Below are 20,497 nucleotides of genomic sequence, written 5' to 3' on the forward strand. Positions count from 1 at the left end.
AAAATCATAAAAAAAATTATTATATTTGAATGAGAATAATTCCATATAAAAATATGATTAAATTTATAAATATATTTTTTAATATAAAATATTTTTTAATATCAAATTGATGTTATCATTTTTATTTAATTTTTATATAATAATTATAATCACATAATTTTATATTTTTTTAACAAAAAATATTTATAAAATAAATTTGAGAAGATATCAAAATAAATTTAATAATTATATATGAAATTTTAATGAAAATATTTTTCTTAGATAAAAATTTATCAAATATCAAATTAAAATTTATCCAATACTAATTTTTTCATGATATTTATTTTTCATCTTCAAAAAATTAATTCATTTTTTTATTTTTTATATATAATATAATAATTCAATTTGGGATTTATTTTTCGCAGCAGGATAACCCAACCAAACGCACCCGAGACTTATTATTTCTTCGTGTACTCGGGTAAGCCGCTTGCGTCCCACACCAATAGATTCGATGGTGCCACCGTCCCCACGCACCGTGTCTCCTTCCCGCTCCTTCTCCGATCCGAATATTTCCAAGTCAACAATCGCTTCCAGACTCCTCGGTCTATACGCATCCCTCTCTATCCCCACCTCCCTCTCTCTTGTTCCGCCGTCTGATTTCCTTCGCTATTCCACTCTCCATATCGGTCATACTCTCTTAATCCGCATTATTCCGGCACCTATCGTCGTATATATTTTCCTTATTCCTCGCTGTCCCCGTCCTATTTATTTAACCCCGGGGAAGGAGCGAGTGTACCGAGGGTGGAAGTCTCAGGACAGTGGAACAGGAGGGGAGAAGAAGCGGAGCGACAGGAGCGATGGGGTGGCCAAGCGCTTCTCGCCGGCTTGCTGTGGCTCTGGCTTTGTCTCTGGTGGTGGTGGTGGAGCTTGCAGGGCGGTGCCATGGAGGAGTCACCAGCTCCTTTGTGAGGAAGACGGAGAAGACTGTCGATATGCCGCTCGATAGTGATGTCTTCCGTGTTCCCCCTGGCTACAATGCTCCCCAGCAGGTCTTCAGTTGGCTCCCGTCCGCTTCAAATTTTTTCCTTTGATCGCTTTTTGGTCTGTGTGGTTGTTTGATGTCTGTGTTTTTATTTTTCCTGATTTTTTGGCTCCATGGAAGTGGTCTTTCCTCGCCTCATTCATTTTTTTTAAATCTTTATTTTAATTTTAATTTTAAATCTGTCATAGTCCAATCTTCTTACAGTTCCTTTAATTTCTTCTGCAATCTCTAGGTATTTTTTTAAAGTTTTTAACTGCGCGTAGTTTAATCTGTTCTTAGGTCCATGATCTGAAATTTCGTTCTTCGGTTCCCCTTTCGATCTCTGGTTATAGGGTTTCTGTTAGTTTCTTTTTGAAATTTTTCTAACGCTCACTTCTTAATTTGGTTCTACGAAAATAGTTTTGCTCCATTGGTTCATTGCTTCATGCCCTTAATTAGCTCTATTTGTTGTCACTTTTTTTTTTCTTGTAAAAAAGCCGATTTATTTGGCTCTGCATAGATTTTTGCTATATCGAGTCCTTTTATTCTTTTTTATTTTTATATAACTCTGTTTTCTTTTCCTTTTTCTGTTCAGTCCTTGATTCTTCTCTTCCTACCTCGTGAGTTTCTGCCTCCTTGTACTTTATATGTTTGTTATATTCTTTCAGGATGTTTGGTTATTAATGTTATGACTTGCCTTCACTAGAATTGACTGTGTATTTGAGCTTTGGTATGTAATTACACTTATGATGCTGAGGTTTTCGTTTCGGATCAATCATGTTGATACACTGTCATTGACATTGGTACTGGCTTGTTTCTGTGGATTCCAAAAATATTAATCTTCTGTTTATTGTTTTAAAGGTTCATATAACTCAAGGTGACCTTGATGGTGCGGCGATCATTGTATCATGGGTGACTCAGGACGAACCTGGCTCCAGCACAGTGCTTTATGGAGCTGATAAGAACAAGCTCGAATTCTATGCTGAGGGCAAGTATACACGATATAAGTTCTACAACTACACTTCTGGCTACATCCATCACTGCACTCTTGGGCATTTGAAGGTGATTTGGCAATCTCTAACCTCGTCTTCTTCTGTTATGATTTTTCACTGCTGAATCCTCATCTGTAACATGAAACTTGAACACGAAGCATGCTCTACAGTACTTTAGGCAATCCAAGACTAGTTTACAATTAGAAGAGTTTGGACTTCAAAGTAATGCAAATTCTTGTGGCTTTGCAGTATGACACAAAATACTACTATGCGGTTGGGATTGGGCAAACAATGCGGCAGTTCTGGTTCATGACCCCTCCCAAAGTTGGTCCTGATGTACCATATACATTTGGTCTTATAGGTATTTCTAGTTGTCTTCTGCGCCCCCCTCCTCTCTCAATAATTAGACAAACTTATGACACAAGATCTTATTTGATTCAGTAGGCAGCAAAAGGAACCTTCTAATCTTTAAGTTTATTTTAATTGGGTATACCACGGAAATATGTTTTGTATAATATCCAACATTATTGATGCTAGAAACTGACCATGCATTCCTACGTTTCAGAGAGTGAAAACATGGACCATGTTTCAAGTGACTTTTTATTTAGATGCAGTTCGCATGATGTACATTTATAAATGCCACCTTGTTGACCGTAAATCTAAGAAAGTGCTTGTTTGGTGTTACTTATTGTGGTATCCACAATTAATATAAACCTACTGATTAGAATGTTTCTTTGGCTGCCTGCTGAATCCAATAAGATAACTATATTGGTGTTCCATCTGAAAAAAATACTTTCTTCTTCAGCAAATGATGCTTTTGAAGTGAATACGATTTTCTTAGTGAAATTTTCCTTTTTTTTGGTAAAATTAGCGAAATTTTCCTGGAAGCTTACTCTTTTTTTTCCTCCTCGTTTTGAGCAAATGGTGGTGAACCATACACAATTTACCTGAAGTAAAATGAGTTGAAGGTATTCTATTGACATGCGATTGTTTCTCTGCTCATCCAGGATTTCTACAGACATTCCTGTCAATCAAGAAAAACCGTTGATTCCATTTCCTTTACGTAATTAAGATTGAATCTATCATGATAGGAATTACAAAAAAAGGTAAATTAAAGTGACACTGGCATATTTGACATGACAGATGTTGAGGTCTTTAGCAACATGATGGTTGTAAAGAGAGTTTGGATCTCATTATTTTATTTTTTTTAAAAAACTTTAAAATCTTTTTCTCCCTCTTTGGCTTTCTGTTATGTATGGGATTTTTATCTTTGCTTTTTTTTTCCTTTAATTTTTATTAAAAATAGCATTCTAATGTTTGACATTATATTCCATTCTCAGAAAACATTTTGCTTTTGCTCCTTTTTTCCTTCAGCATGAAAAGAAGTTATTTTACTGTTTAGCTATATATTCCATGAACATATATGCACCATTGGTTTATCTGTATGTGTTCCAAGATCGTAAGGCTTGTGGGTGTGTGCCTTAAGTCATGATGGATCTATGCTACTTCTGCTGAGTATTTGCTTGCTATCACATGATTTTCATATTTTTGTATCTTGTACAGGGGATCTTGGACAGAGTTTTGACTCAAATATCACACTTTCTCATTATGAATCAAATCCCAAGGCACAGACAGTGCTATTTGTTGGAGACCTTTCTTATGCAGATGACCACCCATATCATGACAATGTTAGGTGGGACACATGGGGCAGGTTTACTGAGAGAAGCACTGCATATCAGCCATGGATTTGGGTTGCAGGAAATCATGAGATTGACTTTGCTCCTGAGCTTGTGAGTAGAAAGCATATTGCATCTATATATGTTTTTGATCATTGGTTAGGTTTAAATACTGTTTATTGCACATTTTCACTTATGGTATAAGGTTAATTTATTATTTAGCTTATAACGTTAGATATGTTCCAGTGCAATAAAGCATCGACAGATGGTCATGCTACATTGATGATGTCTACTAACAGAAGTTGCTTGGCATCTGTAGTTTGTGTCACCTTCAGGAGATACAGCACTAAAGAAAAGCATTGATGTAAACTTTGAGATAGCTATGTGGTAAATCAGGAAACATATTGCAAGCATTGAGCATGTTGTAGGGGTCTCTAGTTTTGCATCAATAGCTGATTGAGAGAGGGGTAACAGACTGGCATGGTACAAACATGTGTGACAAAGATCAGAAGACACCACAATTATGAGCAGGGCTTGGGTTTCTGTCAAAGGGTTAAGAAAAGGAAAGGAAAGATTTAGAAGAGTTGGATGAAAGTAGTGAAAATTTGACAAAGGGAAGAACGACAGAGGTTATTTTCATTCCAAATGGATGGGATGAAGCTGGATGGTTAAACTTATGGGGATATCATGTTTATATTGATGACTAATTTGTTTGGGTCAATTGGTTTGGGATCACTAGATTCTATCAAGCTGTATGGTAGATTATACTGTTCATAAGATTTGAGGCTCATGCTTGTTACTTCCTTTTGTTTTCTAGGAAAATAAAATTTTATCTTATGGATTTTGAATGCAAATTTAAACTGATTTGATATTTACAATCACAATTGAACAAGTTGGAGCACTTGTATATTTGAGACATTCAAAAGACTTAAATGCTCGTATCTTTCTTGCAGGGTGAAAATGTGCCATTTAAGCCATACAGTCACAGATATCATGTTCCTTACTGGGCTTCTGGCAGCACATCTCCATTCTGGTACTCCATCAAACGGGCCTCAGCATACATCATTGTCCTGGCATCATACTCAGCTTATGGTAAGTATACATGATGCATCATTCTGGTTTTTTGATGCAGATTTACCATTTTTTGAAACATGATGCATCTTTCTGTTATTCATATATGATGCATTATATTTGTTATATCATTTTTTTTCCCAGAACTTTTATAAATTTTCTAGAATAAGTTTGTCATGATGAAAGAGTGAAAGAATTTTAGTGTCTTTCTATGCATTTTATTCATCAGCTTTATTAATTTGGAGGATAAGCATTTAGAACAACTGAAGTTTTTGATCAAGTGGTTCCTTTCTGTCCATTAGAAGCTTACGTCTTGTTTCTATCCATGGAACTTGTGCCTCTCTTTCACCATTACATCTTCTAAGAATAACACAACTACATTTTGCGTTCATTGTCCATTCAAATTTAGAGAAATTATGAGTAGCTTCCTGAACTCAATAGCTTGCAGTACACAGCTTTGGAATTAGATTACAACAAGCTACATTAACCAATTTTCTTAAGTTGGAATTATACACAATCACATCCACACAATGCACACTTGTGCGCAATGTCAACCACGACATGTACAAATTTAGAAGGGATGCAGATAATAATTTGTATCACATTAACTTGTATCATTCTTATTATTTCACCTTACTTTTGGTAAACTAGTGTTGGTTGATACCTTATTAATGGTTAAAAATATTTTGCTTATGCTTTTTTACCTCTTCATTTATTTATTATTTATTATTTATTCTGTATTTATATTTTATTTTATTTGGGGAGGGGCAATCTTTGGTCAAACTATTTCTTCTATATTTATATTATATTTTATTTGGGGGAGTTTGGTGGGGGGGGGTGGGGTGGGGCTTGTTCATGCGGGTGTCCTTGTTGGTGCTTTGAATTTCATCTGAACAATGGTCGGTTTTAAATTCTGTGGGATGGAGGTGCCCGGTATCTCTATGTAACAGAATGCTTCACTGTCCCATCCCATCTTAATAATTATTCTGGTCATGCATCGTAGCAGATATCCTCTGTCTCTCTCCTCTTTTTCCTTTTTGTTTTCTTTTTTTTTTTCTTCTATCTTCTTTCTCTCCTTTCTTTTTTCTTTTTTTTTCTTATCCCTTTCTTTCCCTTTCTCCTTTTTCTTCTCCCTTGCTTTTCTTTCTTCTTTCCTTTTTCTTCTTCCTTTATTTTTTTTCTTTCATTTTTCTTCTTCTTTCTTTTCATTTTTTACCTTTCATCTTCGTTTCTTTCTTTTCTCTTTTTTCTTCTTTCCTCATATGGATGGGTTTCGGAGTTTGATCTTGTCCCAATCCTATTTTCTCACAGGAATAGAACTGGGCGGGCAGGGCGTCCTCAACCCTGTCGGGACATAAAACCTTGATCATAACTGATCAATAAACCAAAGAGTTCAGGTTCACGGCTAAGCCATTTCTTCTATTACAGTTATTTGATGCTTTTTTTTTTTTTGTGTATCATTTAGGTAAATACACTCCTCAATACAAATGGCTTGAAGCAGAGCTACCTAAAGTGAACAGAAGTGAGACACCATGGTTGATTGTTCTCATGCATGCACCATGGTATAATAGCTACAACTATCATTACATGGAAGGAGAAACCATGAGAGTAATATACGAGCAATGGCTTGTAAAATACAAAGTTGATGTTGTATTTGCTGGTCATGTCCATGCCTATGAGCGCAGTGTAAGTGCCAATCCTTCTGCCTAATCATCTTCCACTCTCTTACACCATTTCATGAGCATGTGTCCAGTTTCACCACTGCCTTTTGCAATATATGGGATTATTTGCTGATGGCCAGGAATTCACTTTTTCTGTATAACTAAATCAATTGTTGCTTGTTACACAAAAACATGCATCTTCATTTATGACCTTTTAATTTGTCCCAATTATTTATTTGCTTTTCATGGTCATATGCTATTGGAATTAAAAAGCAATTGGAAAAAAGCCTCTACAAGCTTGCCTATACTCCATTGGATTTAGGTTTCTGTTAACATCAATGATGTGCCATGTATGACAAGGTATACTAAGAGTGATAATTTATATATTAGCAAGAGCTACAAACTACAACCATATGGTGCGTTAACATTTGATTTGGTCTGTTGGGAAGTCCGCATCAATTGAGTCTTCCTGCCTAAGGGCTTCCTTTTAGTAGTTGTCTGCTCCATAGACAGTTCTTGTTGGTCTTGTTTTACCTCCACTATCCCAGATTATGAACAAATCTGATGTTTTGAGAGTTCAAATTTGCAGTATAGGATATCAAATATTGCATACAATATCGTGAATGGGAGATGTAAACCAGTTCCTGACCAATCAGCTCCTGTATACATCACCATAGGTGATGGTGGAAATCTTGAAGGGCTCGCTACTAAGTAAGATTGATATGAGATCTATAATTATCATTTCATTCCCCATTCTCTTAACATTTTACTGATGTGATCAGGACTAGTGAATCTTCGGTGCTGATTATGTTATATTCATTTACAATGCAGCATGACAGAGCCACAGCCGAGTTATTCAGCTTTCAGGGAAGCCAGCTTCGGTCATGCTATTTTTGACATCAAGAATCGGACCCATGCTTATTATGCTTGGCACCGCAACCAGGATGGAAATTCAGTGGCTGCTGATTCCATGTGGTTTTACAACAGATACTGGCACTCTATAGATGATTCTACCACATCTGCTACATAAGTTGAACCACTAGTTCTGAGTCTTTGGAAATAAACATTTGTCTCAAATTTTGAGGCAGGCACGGATCCTTCTCTTTTCTTTGTACTTTTCTACTTTCTTGACCTTTGAATCATAAATCTTGTAACCAAATACTCTGCCCATTTACACAGCTTATTTGTTGCTTGGTCAATAATTATAATGTTCATATGGAATTGCTTCTGAATTCTACAATTCTCTGGTTTGAAAGACTAGCTTCATTTCTAGGAAAAGATTTCTACAGCTAGTGCGATTGCCAAGGTCCAGTTAGTTCAGTTATGATAACTTGCAATAGTGCTTAACATAAACTGGATCAAATTAAGTAATTTGCTGAAGTGATTCGTGAATAGTTGCAATGAAACCAGTTTGCAATGCGGTTCCATGCAACATGAAAAAAATTAATTTAAGAATACAATTTGACAATTTTTTGGATGAACAAAAGGCAAAGAGGAATGGCAAGTAGAAAGAAATAATAATATATAAATATTATATATCATATTATATTATATGTAATAGATTATATATATTATAGTATATAATATATATCATTATATTATAGCAATATATTATAATATAATATATAATATTATAATAATATAATACTAGGGTTATGGGTATTTTAGGAATAAGAAAAAAGACTATTTCACCGGTTGATATAAAACGACTTATCCATTTCAGATTGATAGCATTTTTCTCTTTTTTTTTTTTTTTTAATGGATAAATATTATTTATTAGAAAATAAGAAATATGGGAACATGGGTTGGTCTCTGCGAAGTTGGTAAATTTTTTTATTATATTCACCCACCAAAAGTAACTCAAAAAACCGGATCATCAGAGTCCAACAACCTCTCTTCCAAAAGGTACCAAAAGAAAGAACTCCCTTCCCAAATGTAAATATAAATTTATTTTCGCTTTTATACTCGTGGGCCGCATGAGTCTCCCACCGATACGTTCGATGGTGCCACCGTCTCCGCGTTCCCTCTCCTTACCGCTCCTTCTCCCATCGCAATATTTCCAAGTCAACAATCGCTTCCAGGGTCCTCAGTCTATATCCATCTCTATCTATCCCTGCCTCCCTCTCTCTCCTGTTTTGCCATGTAATTTCCTTCCCCATTCCGCTTCACATCGGTCTCGGCACATTTCTTCGGGTGTGTGCCGAGTGGAAGTCTCAGGACAGGTGAAAAACCGGGGAAGAGGAGGGGAGAAGAAGCGGAGCGACAGGAGGGATGGGGTGGCGGAGGGCTTCTTGCCGGCTTGGTGTCGCTCTGGTTCTGGCTCTGGTGGTGGAGCTCGCAGGGCGGTGCCATGGAGGAGTTACCAGCTCCTTTGTGAGGAAGAAGGAGAAGACTGTTGATATGCCACTCGATAGTGTGATGTCTTCCGTGTCCCCTCTGGCTACAATGCCCCCCCAGCAGGTCTTCAGTTGGCTTCCGGCTTAAAATTTGTTCCTTTGATCACTTTTCGGTCGGTGGTTGTTTGATTTCTTTGTTTTTCTTTTTCCTGATATTTTGGCTCGATCCAAGTGGTTTTTCCTCTCCTCATTCATTGTTTTTTTTTTATGTTTTTTAATTAAAAAAAACTGTTATTGTCCAATCAGCTTAAAGTTCCTTTGATTTCTTCTGCAATCTCTAGTTATTATTATTATTATTATTATTATTATTATTATTATTATTATTATTATTGTTATTATTATTATTATTATTATTTTACTACTCTTAGCTTAATCTGCTTTTAGCTTGATGAGCTAAAATTTCATTGTATAGGTTTCCTTTTCGATATCTGATTATTTGTTTTCTGTGAGCTTTTTAAAATTTTTCTTATGCTCACTTCTTGATTTGGTTCTACCAAAATAGATTTTTCTCTGTTGGTTCCTAACCTGATGACCTTGATCGTCTCTATTTTTGTTACTGTTTTTTTTTTAAAGATCGATTTGCTGGTAATCTGTGCTCAATTTGGCTCTACATAGGTTTTTGCTATATTGAGTTATCTTCTTGTCCTCTTTCTTCCTTTAAAAAAAAAAAATAATAATTATATGACTCTGCTTTCTTTTCCTTTTTCCGTTCAGTCCTTAATTCTTCTTTTCCTACCAACTGAGTTTCTGCCTTTTTTTGCTTTATATGTTGGTCACATCCTTTCAGGATGTCTGGTTATTAATGTTTTTATTACTTGCCTTTGGTCTTTGGTATGTTTCTACCTACTGGTTATTTGTTTTTATTAATATTTGATCTTTGGTATGTAATTACACTTTGATGCTGAGGTTTTGGTTTCGCATCAGTCATGTTGATGCGCTGTCATTGACAATGGTACTGGCTTGTTTCTGTGGATTCCAAAAATATAAATCTTCTGTTTATTGTTTTAAAGGTTCATATAACTCAGGGAGACCATGATGGTGAGTCGATCATTGCATCATGGGTGACTCAGGATGCTCCAGCAGAGTGCTTTATGGGACTGATAAGGACAAGCTCGAATTCTATGCTGAGGGCAAGTATACACGATATAAGTTCTACAACTACACTTCTGGCTACATCCATCACTGCACTATCAGGAATTTGAAGGTGATTTGGCAATCTCTAACCTCATCTTCTTCTGTTATGATTTTGCGCTGCCGAATCCGCATCTTTAACATTAAAATCGAACACTAAGCATGCTCTACAATACTTTAGGTAATCAAACGCAAGTTTACAATTGGAGGAGTTTGGAATTCAAAGTAATGCAAATTCTTGTTGTTTTGCAGTATGACACAAAATACTACTATGCAGTTGGGGTTGGGCATACAATGCGACAGTTTTGGTTCATAACCCCTCCCAAAGTTGGTCCTGATGTACCATATACATTTGGTCTTATAGGTATTTCTAGTTGTCCTCTCTCTCTCTAAAAAAGTAGACAAACTTCTTGTGACACCAATATAGTTATCTTATTGGATTCGGGAGACAGCAAAAGAAACCTTCTAATCTATAAGTTTATTTTAATATACCACAGAAATTTGTCTTGCATAAAATTCAACATTATTAATGCTAGAGGCTGACCATGCATTCCTGCATTTCAGAGAGTGAAAACATGGACCATGTTCCAAGTGACTTTTTATTTAGATGCAGTTCTCATGGCGTACATCTATAAATGCTACCTTGTTAACTATAAATCTAAGAAAGTGCTTATTTGGTGTTACTTATTGTGGTATACACAAGTAATATAACATTATTAATTAGAAGGTTTCTTTTGCTGCCAACTGAATCCAGTAAGATAACTATATTGGTGTTCCATCAGAAAAAAAATACTATCATCTTCAAAAATGATGCTTTTGAAGTAAATATGATTTTCTTAGCTAGATTTTCCTTGAAGCTTCCATGGTTTTTTTTTTTTTTTTCCCATTTGAGCAAATGGTGGTGAACCATACCCAATTTACCTGAAGTAAAATGAGTTGAAGGTATTCTATTGACATGAGATTGTTTCTTCAAGGATTTCTACAGACATTCCTATCAATCAAGAAAAACCCTTAATTCCATTTCTTTGCTTTTTCTTTTTTCTTTAAATTTTTGTTGAAAGTAACATTCTAGTATTTGACATTATATTCCGTACTCAGAAAACATTCAGCTTTTGCTCCTTTTTTCTCCTTTTTTCTCCTTCAGCATGGAAATCAGTTATCCTACAGCTAAGTTATATATACCATGAACATGTATGCACATTTCATTTATCTATATGTGTTCCAAGATCATGAGGCTTGTGGGTGTGCGCCCCTTAAACTGTCAATGGATCTATGCTACTTCTACTGAATATTTGCATGTTATCACATGATTTTCATCTTTTTGTATCATGTACAGGGGATCTTGGACAGAGTTTTGACTCAAATAGCACACTTTCTCATTATGAATCAAATTCCAAGGCACAGGCAGTGCTATTTGTTGGAGACCTTTCTTATGCAGATAACTACACAAATCATAACAATGTCAGGTGGGATACATGGGGCAGGTTTATTGAGAGAAGTGCTGCATATCAGCCTTGGATTTGGGTTGCAGGAAATCATGAGCTTGACTTTGCTCCTGAAATTGTGAGTAGAAAGCATATTGCATCTATATATGTTTTTGATCATTCGTTTGGTTTAAGTACTATTTATTGCACGATATTTTCACTTATGTTATAAAGTTAATTTATTATTTATGGTATAATGTTAGATATCTCCCAGTGCAAGAAAGCATTGGCAGACAGTCGTGCTAATGTGATGAAATCATCTGCTAACAGCAGTTGGCTGGCACTTGTAGTTTGTGCCGCTGTCAGGAGATAAAAGACTTAAGAAAGCATTGATGTAAACTTTGAGATAGCTACATGGTAAATCAGGAAGTGCATCTCAAGCATTGAGCATATTGTAGGGGTCTCTAGATTTGCATCAATAGCTGACAGAGAGGGATAACAGACTGGCATGGTACAAACATGTGTGACAAAGATAAGCAGACACTGCAATTATAAACAGTGCTTAGGCTTCTGTCGAAGGGTTAAGAAAAAGAAAGGAGAGATTTAGAAGAGTTGGATGAAACTTGTGACAATTTGACAAAGGTAAGAATGACAGAGGTAATTTTCAGCCCAGATGGATGATATGAAGCTGGATGGTTAAAGTTGGTATCATATATGGATCACTAGATTTTAATTTGTTTGGGTTGCTTGGTTAGGGTTAGAGATCACTAGATTTATCGAGCTGTATGATAGATTATACCTTTTGTAAGATTGAGGCTTGTGCTTGTTTCTTTCATGTTCTAGGAAATTAAGATTTTTATCTTATGGATTTTAAATGCAAATTTAAACTGTTTCGATATTTAGAATGAAAATTGAGCAAGTTGGAGCATTCATTTATTTGAGAGATTCAAAAGGCTTAAATATTCATATCTTTCTTGCAGGGTGAAAATGTGCCATTTAAACCATACAGTCACAGGTATCATGTTCCTTATAGGGCTTCTGGTAGCACATCTCCATTCTGGTACTCCATCAAACGGGCCTCAGCATACATCATTGTCCTGGCATCTTATTCAGCTTATGGTAAGTATACATGATGCATCTTTCTGATTTTTTAATGCATATTTAGTATCTTTTGAAACATGATGCATCTTTCTGGTATTCATATATGTTGCATCATATGTGAATATCTTCTTTTCTGAAATTTTTATAAATTTTCCAGAATAAGTTTGTTGATGAAAGAATTTTACTATCTTTGTATGCATTTTATTCATCAGTTTTATCAATGTAGAGTATAAGCATTTAGAACAACAGAAGTTTTTGATCAAGTGGTTCCTTACCATCTTCTTTTCTGTCCATTAGAACCTTACCTTTTGTCTCTATCCATGGAACTTATGCTTTCCTTTCACCATTACATCTTCAAAGTACAACAGAGCTACACTTTGCATTTACTGTCCATTCAAACTTGGAGAGATTATGTGTAGCTTCCTGAACTCAATAGCTTGCAGTACACAACTTTGGAATTGGATTACAAGAAGTTACATTAATCACTTTTCTTAAGTTCGAATTATACACAGTCACACTGCACAACACACACATTTGCAATGTCAACCACAACATGAACAAATTTATATGGGATGCGGATAATAATTCGTATCGCATTAACTTGTATCATTCTGATTATTATGCCTTACTTTTGGTAAACCAGGGTTTGTTGATACCTTATTAATGCTTAAACATATTTTGCTTATGCTTTTTTACTTCTTCATTTATTCATTATTATTTATTTATTCTGTATTTATATTTTATTTTATTTATGGAGGAGGGGGAATCTATGGCAAACCATTCCTTCTGTATTTATATTTTATTTTCTTTGGGGGAGGGGGGAAATCCCTGTTAGTGCTCTGCATTTCATCTGAATAGCGGTCATAACTGATCAATAAACCAAAAAGCTCAGGTCTATGACCAAGCGATTTCTTCTACTACAGTTTCTTGATGCTTTTTTTCCCTCTGTATCATGCAGGTAAATACACTCCTCAATATGAATGGCTTGAAGCAGAGCTACCTAAAGTGAACAGAAGTGAGACACCATGGTTGATTGTTCTCATGCATGCACCATGGTATAATAGCTACAACTATCATTACATGGAAGGAGAAACCATGAGAGTAATGTACGAGCAATGGTTTGTAAACTACAAAGTTGATGTTGTATTTGCTGGTCATGTCCATGCCTATGAGCGCAGTGTAAGTGCCTATCCTTCTGCCTAATCATCTTCAACTCTCTTACACCATTTCATGAGCACAAGTGTCTAGTTTTACCACTGCCTTTTGCAATATATGGGATTATTTACTGATAACCAGGAGTTTATGTTTTCTGTATAACTATTAACTAAATCAATTGTTGCTTGTTACACAAAAACACACATCTTCATTTATGACCTTTTAATTTGTCCCAATTATTTATTTGCTTTTCATGGTGATGTGCTATTGCAATTAAAAAGCAATTAGAAAAAAAGCCTCTGCGAGCTTGCCTATACTCCATTGGATTTAGGTTTCTGTTAACATCAATGATTTTGAAAAAACCATGTATGACGGGTATGCTAAGAGTGATAATTTATATATTTGCAAGAACATATGGTGCCTTAACATTTGATTTGGTCTGTTGGGAAGTCCTCTTCAATTGAGTCTTCCTTCCTATGGGCTTTCTTTGAGTTGTTGCCTACTCCACGGACAGTTCTTGGGGGTCTTGTTTTACCTCCACTATCCCAGATTATGAACAAATCTGATAATTGGACAGCTCTGTTTTGCAGTATAGGATATCGAATATTGCATACAATATTGTGAACGGGAAATGTACCCCGGTTCCTGACCAATCATCTCCTGTATACATCACTATAGGTGATGGTGGAAATGTTGAAGGACTCGCTACTAAGTAAAGATTAATTCATGATCTATAATTATCATTTCATTCTGTCACTATTTCCTTAACATTTTACTGATGCGATTGGAACTAGTGATTCTTCCAGGACTGATAGTTATATTCATCTACAATGCAGCATGACAGATCCACAGCCCAGTTATTCAGCTTACAGGGAAGCCAGCTTTGGTCATGCTATTTTTGACATCAAGAATGGGACCCATGCTTATTATACCTGGCACCGCAGCCCGGACGGAAACGCAGTTGCTGCTGATTCCATGTGGTTTTACAACAGATACTGGCATCCTATAGATGATTCTACCACATCTGCTACATAAGTTGAGCCACTGGTTCTCGATATTTGGAAATAAACATTTGTCTCCAATTTTGAGGCAGGCATGGATACTTACTCTTTTCTTTGTACTTTTCTACTTTCTTCACCTTTGAATCGTAAATCTTGTAATCGAATACTCTGCCCATTGAAATAGCTTTTTTGTTGCCTTGTCAGTAATCACAGTTCGGAGACTATGATGTTGATGTGGCTAACTTATTTTCCTTCCCAAAGTTTCAGTTCATGTGCGGGTTTAATCAATTCTCCTTTTCTCAGCCAGTCGGCAATGTTGTTTCTTGTATGTTTGTATATTTGCAAAACTTCAGTGATTTCTATGGAGGTCAGCGATTCACGATCAGTGTGAAGTTCCCTAGATGTTTGCAACTCAAGTCTTTCTGGTTGACCATTAAAATTTATTATATACGAGCATCTCCAGTGTCAGATAATATTGAATATTCAAATGTCTTCGGCATTCTTTTAGTGTCTCGATGCAGACATGTCACATGTGCTGCACACCTTGGTTTATTCATCAGTATATCTACGAATTACATAAATATTTATATAGAATTATTCGTACATAACCTTACTCTTAAATTTAAATTCACATATATAAACATTTGTATATCATTTGTATTGTGCACTGAAACGACTGATATATGAATAGAATAACTTAGAATCCGTGCCTCTTAATCTCTTGTTATCTTATCCAAAAGATGCATATGTAGATTCCTATATAGACCATCTACATAGATCCAAAATCCGCCATTCACATTTTTTTTCTTTTCTTTTTTGCAAGTCAAAATAGACGCACTATCTCGTATCACACCACCACTTTCCCCCACTGAAAGACGAGAAAGCGACGACAGCATGGAGATGCGATCCAATTCTCATACAAGTAATGGGCGAAAAATCTAAAGATTCTCGAGCAAACGTTTTCTTCGCAGGCGTTTTGGACAAAATTAAGATATGACCATCATATAACGTGCACTGGTTTGGACTCTCCCTTTTTCTTTCTTTCTTTCTTTCTTTTTTTTTTTTCCCATCCTAGCTCGCTTTCGTACGTCACTCTTTTGCCACTGCATCCGAGTCTCTGCTTTCCCACCTCACGACTTCACGAAGTCACGGACGTTTGTCCCATGCACACCTCTTTTCTTCTCACACTCGAATCCTTTTGGGACCTAGCCCGATTCAAAGTCCCCAATAATGCTACCATCCAGAGCTCGTTACAGTCCATCTACCACCATTTTGGCCCACCGATTAGGTGGTCACCAACCATCCAACGTGGGAATAGAATAAATGGGTTGCAGTGTTGCACTGGTCCAGTCAACAATACCACAAAAAAACGAAGTGCTGGACTCCATGGTTTTTCTTGTCCATCGTTTGGTGCACTACAATTCAGATTGATGACTAAAGAACCCAAAATAAAGAAGGCGAGCACTCAAGTATTGGTGGAGACATGGTCCGCATGGAGCCTCTCCACGCTAGCTTTCGCCCTTTTCACGAGATCCCCAATATCTCCATAATGCCGTTACAGAGGTGGCTATTTAAAACGGTTACCATCAAATATTATAGACCAAAAAAAAATAGATATCATTACCTGTCTTACTTTAATAATAAACATCAAAATTATGAGATTATTTCTTCAATATTGGCATAGAGATTTTACATACAGATGCAAAAGGGTTGTTACGGCACGTGCTGTCAAACTGTTAAAGCTATCTGTTGCGATCAATCCCTCATCGTCCAATCATCCAAATCATAAACCTGCAAAAAAAATTCTCACTGACCGGAGATGCCTCCGACGGAGACCCTCTGATGGTCAAGTGGAGACTAGGCAACAGTAAAAAATCAAGGGCTCAGCAGAGGAGAGAGAGAAAGAACTCAAGAGCTTAGAGGCACTCCAGAGAGTTTGAGAAAGCTTGCTAAAACTTACCAAAACTGTTGCCTTACCCCGTTTTATAGTAGAATGCGGTATGGTCCCGCCATTAATGGTACAGACAACTGAGGAGTTGTCAAATCATCGGGGACTGTCAAATCATCGTGGGTTGTCAAGTCATTGGGATTAATCTATGTTTTTGGCAGGACAATACCCCAGGACGGCCATATCGCATGTCCTTGACAGGACAACTGCCCATAGCGGTTGTACGGCGTTTGGACGGGCTGGCCGACTATATGTCGGTATTCGACTGCCGGAACATCGGGTGATGACTCAAGAACATCGTCGGCTGATCTGGTGCCTTGTGGAAGTCGGACGTTGACTGCCACCCCCGATAGTGAGTCGGTGATACGAGTTCGGCCGTCCGACCGGTCGGAAACAGTATGGCTCTGCTCGGTCGGTATACCTCCGGTCGGATATTATCGACAGCCATTGTCGACAGCCATCGTTGGAGTCGTCCGTCGGTGTCGTCCGTCGGTCCGGTCGGTAGAGTCGGGCGTCGGTCGGACCGATCCGATGGTGAGTCGGCATACAGGGGTCAATCGGTATATCCCAACAGTTGCCCCCTCCACTCCTGAGTCGGATGTCGTGTTGGCCAGCGTTTCCACGTGAACGACGGCTTCGGACGAAAGGAGTGGTTTTCCATCACGTCATGCTCCGACTTTGGCAACCGTACCAACGAACGATCCAGTGTCAGACGTCCCATTGGGAACGCAAACCGCCGTCTCCTTGGGAACGCGAACCACCGTCTCCTTAGGAATGCGAACCGCCGTCTCCTTGGGAACACAAACCGCCGTCGGTTAATGAATTCCGAGATGCGGTTTTTCCGCCACATGTCAGGGGGCTATTGGACCGGAACCGTTCACGCGGATGGAGGTGACGTGGCTCGATCTGGGGGCAGGTGCGTCGAACCGTCGGACCGAGGAAGGGCCCCGGCGCTGCCATATGTCGACATCCGAAAAACCCTCGTTCGATGTGCTTTCATCTCGACCGTCGAAGGGTCTTATATATATGCGGCCATTTACATCCAAAACTTTACTTTTTGCTGCAAATCTGTTCCTGACGCTGAGGCCCTGTCGAATTGTCCCCCAGTTCTAGGTACTTGTTTTCGTCCTCTTCCTTTGAAAGCTCTTCTCGAAGTTTTTTTCGTTCCCTTCCTGTCTCCTTGCATCCTTTCTCCTTTGCCATTTTTCTTTTTGTTCTCCTTCTTGGGGCTAGCGTTATGGCTAGGACCTCTCCTTGAGGAAGTCAGTCGGAGAACCCGATCGACGATTCCTGATCAACCCTAGAGGTGGAGGTTTCTTCACTTTCGGGGGCAAACATCGAACGGCTCAGGAAGCAGTACGGTATCCCGGAGCAGTTCGAACTCTTCGCCTTTATGGCCGAGGGTCGGATTAACAATCCGCCTCCGGGCCAGGTGGCCTTTTACGTCGAGGACCTTCGAACAGATTTTCGCTTTCCAATTTTGGAATTTGTCCGGAACGTCTTGGATTATTATGGGCTTTGCCCAGCGCAACTGGCGCCAAACTCAGTCCGGTTGATAATCAGTTTCGCTCTGTTGTGTCAGCTTTTGCCGACCTTTCCCTGTATCTCTCTCTTCCGGACGTTCTTCATCCTCCGACCCCATCCGAAAGCCCGAGGGTGGTGGTTCTTCAATCTCCGGAAGGGTCTTTCGTCCATTACCGATCTTCTATCATCGATCCACGGATGGAAGAACCAATTTTTCTTTGCTTCTTCTTCGCTACCTTGGGGGTTCCCATCTCGCTAGGGCGGCCCTCGGACTCAGCCGAACAAAAGCAGTCGGGTGGAGGCTGGAGACCGAGAGGACTTTCACCGACTGAAGGATGTGTCGGTGCTGAAGCAGAGGGAGCTCGTCACCGAGCAAGCTCTGTACGATGCCGGCCTGAGTTCGGTTCTCCGTTTAGGTACAGTTCGGTCTGTTGGTCATTTTTTGTCTTTTTTATCCATCTTCGGACTTGTGCTAATCTTTCATTGAAATTGCAGGCATGCCGTCGAGGGTGAGATTGACAGATGCCGACATTCGACAACATGCGGCGAGGAAGAGACCGGTGCCCGAGGTCGGACCTTTGTGGCCTCCCAAGAGGCCTCAGATATCATCCCCGACCGACGTTGTGATGGCGACAGCACAGACCGACACCAAACGTGCATCGGGATATGAGCCGGTCATCGCCCTGTCGGCGCCGGCGGTGCCACTCGGGGCACCATCCGAGGAAAGGGCGACAGAGGGGGCAGCCGAAGGAGTGTCGGCTCCCCCGCATATGAAAGAGGTTCGGGCTAAAGCGCGTGAGCCCGAACGACCTACGGCGGCTCCCGTCGCGCCCTCAGGAGGGACTCAGTCGAGTTCGAGCTTCCCATCTCTCTCCGACTTCCGGGCTTGGGCGATCGAACGAGGGAAGGCTCCGATGGCACCGATCGACGACACAAGGTCGGCGGACCGCACTGCGTCATCCGACGCTCAGGTTTTTGAAGGAGCGTTGGCCCTGGCCAACCACAATTTGACTAGGAGGTTGTGCCAGGCAACCATTCTCCTGACCGATCGGGAGCTCTTGAAGAGTCGGCCGGTGATCGACATGCTTTCTTCCTTTTACCTGACTATGATCTAGGTGAGCTCTTCTTCTTCTTCTTTCTTCTTTATTATTATTTTTTATCATTTCGATTTTCTGACAACTAGCCTTCTACTTGCAGCTGATCTACAATATGTCCGAGCTGGAGGTCGGGCATCGGAGGTTCGGCGACGTTCGGGCGGCCTGGAAGAACAGGGCCGAGACCGCCGAAGCCGAGAAGGCGACGCTGGTCGACTAGTTGAAGTTGTCGGTCGATCGCGAGGCTAGGCTCGAGGAGGAGATCTCCCAACTCACCAACGGCCTAGCCACCTTGAAGGCCGAACTTCAGTCGGCTCGCGAGTAGGTCCAGCGCAAGACCCGCTCCATCCACCAACTGCGGTGCGAGCGAGATGGCTGCGTCAGGGAGCTCGAGGCCGAGCGCGAACAACTTCGGGTTAGCCTGGAGAACCTGGCCAAGGTTGAGGAGAATTTGTCCTCCGCCCAAGCCGACGCCGACATAGCGAAGGCGGAGGCGGAGTCGGTCAAGGAGGCGCTGAGCCGGGCGATGGAGGACTTCCGTGGCTCAGACGAGTACTGGGAGGAGCTTCTCGAGAGCGGCTTCACCTCCTATCAGATAGGGTACGAGGATGCTCGGGATGTGATCCAGAGTCTGCACCCGGAGCTCGATTTGAGCAGCATCGTCCCTCCAGGGTCGGAAGACCAAGCTGCAGAGGAGGAGGCCGACCCACTGCCGACGGGACGAGTTGCCGAAGGTGAGACGGCTCCAACCTTCGATTCCTCCCCAACTCGGGCGGGCACGCTGGTTGCTCCCAAACTCTCCTCGGTGCAAGAAGTTGACTCCGACGAATAGCTGGAGTATCTGCTCCGTTATCTTTGTATTCTTTTGTTTCTGTTTTGTCTTTGATATTTGTAATCGGACTTCGTCCTAATTTTATAACCGGACTTTGATCCAATTTTGTAAGTCACTTCAACTCAATAAAATCAAAGACTTTTCAAACTTTTTTCCGTGTGCGGTTCAAAGTGTTTGATTTGTCGAGCCATCCCCGAGAGTATAGGTCGTAGCTCCGGCATACCTCGTTAGGACATTCGGTAGGATCTAGCATAGCCGATCAAAGTAGTCAGTAGCGTGCACCATGCCAAGGGCAGCGCAAGCTCCGATCGCAGGCCGGCATTCCGACCGTCATACAAATAGCGTAGGATCCGATGGTCGAGAGCCATACTGATTGTAGGTCGAGTGTCCGCCGTCCGGACCTTGGTCGGGCATGTACGTTAGACCGAGTGTCGGTCGATCACCGAGCGTAGCTCGTTGACACGATCGTTCCGTAGAGTCTGATAGTCCAA

At 39.7% G+C, this 20,497-nt stretch overlaps 2 protein-coding genes across 3 annotated transcripts; both read left to right on the forward strand.

Moving 5' to 3' along the window:
* The first annotated feature begins 603 nt into the window (after positions 1-603).
* LOC105036458 (purple acid phosphatase) lies at positions 604-7,632 on the forward strand. 2 transcript variants are annotated; one of them, XM_010912227.2, is made up of 8 exons: positions 611-1,028; positions 1,862-2,062; positions 2,242-2,353; positions 3,556-3,782; positions 4,622-4,760; positions 6,205-6,425; positions 6,990-7,111; positions 7,232-7,632. In XM_010912227.2, exons 1-8 carry the CDS (start codon positions 837-839, stop codon positions 7,428-7,430), a joined length of 1,413 nt encoding a protein of 470 aa, XP_010910529.2. In that variant the 5' UTR covers positions 611-836; the 3' UTR covers positions 7,431-7,632. The 2 variants fall into 2 exon arrangements, with proteins under 2 accessions (XP_029118054.2, XP_010910529.2); XM_029262221.2 differs by lacking the exons at positions 6,990-7,111; positions 7,232-7,632 and having other exon boundaries at positions 604-1,028; positions 6,051-6,425.
* A 489-nt stretch (positions 7,633-8,121) lies between these two features.
* Positions 8,122-14,850, forward strand: LOC105036459 (purple acid phosphatase 2). The gene is given in 9 exon segments (XM_073252152.1): positions 8,122-8,860; positions 9,807-9,876; positions 9,879-10,000; positions 10,180-10,291; positions 11,264-11,490; positions 12,332-12,470; positions 13,411-13,631; positions 14,198-14,319; positions 14,444-14,850. Coding segments are annotated over 9 exon segments (1,401 nt in total). The 5' UTR covers positions 8,122-8,671; the 3' UTR covers positions 14,643-14,850.
* The last annotated feature ends 5,647 nt before the right edge of the window (positions 14,851-20,497 follow it).

The sequence above is a fragment of the Elaeis guineensis genome, chromosome 2 (assembly GCF_000442705.2).
Source record: "Elaeis guineensis isolate ETL-2024a chromosome 2, EG11, whole genome shotgun sequence".
Taxonomy (NCBI): Eukaryota; Viridiplantae; Streptophyta; class Magnoliopsida; order Arecales; family Arecaceae; genus Elaeis; species Elaeis guineensis.

Coding starts and splice junctions, on each gene's coding strand:
- LOC105036458 (XM_010912227.2), top strand. CDS start 837: ATGGGGTGGCCAAGCGCTTCTCGCCGGCTTGCTGTGGCTCTGGCTTTG. Junction 2,063..2,241: donor GCACTCTTGGGCATTTGAAG/GTGATTTGGCAA, acceptor GTGGCTTTGCAG/TATGACACAAAATACTACTA. Junction 2,354..3,555: donor ATATACATTTGGTCTTATAG/GTATTTCTAGTT, acceptor TATCTTGTACAG/GGGATCTTGGACAGAGTTTT.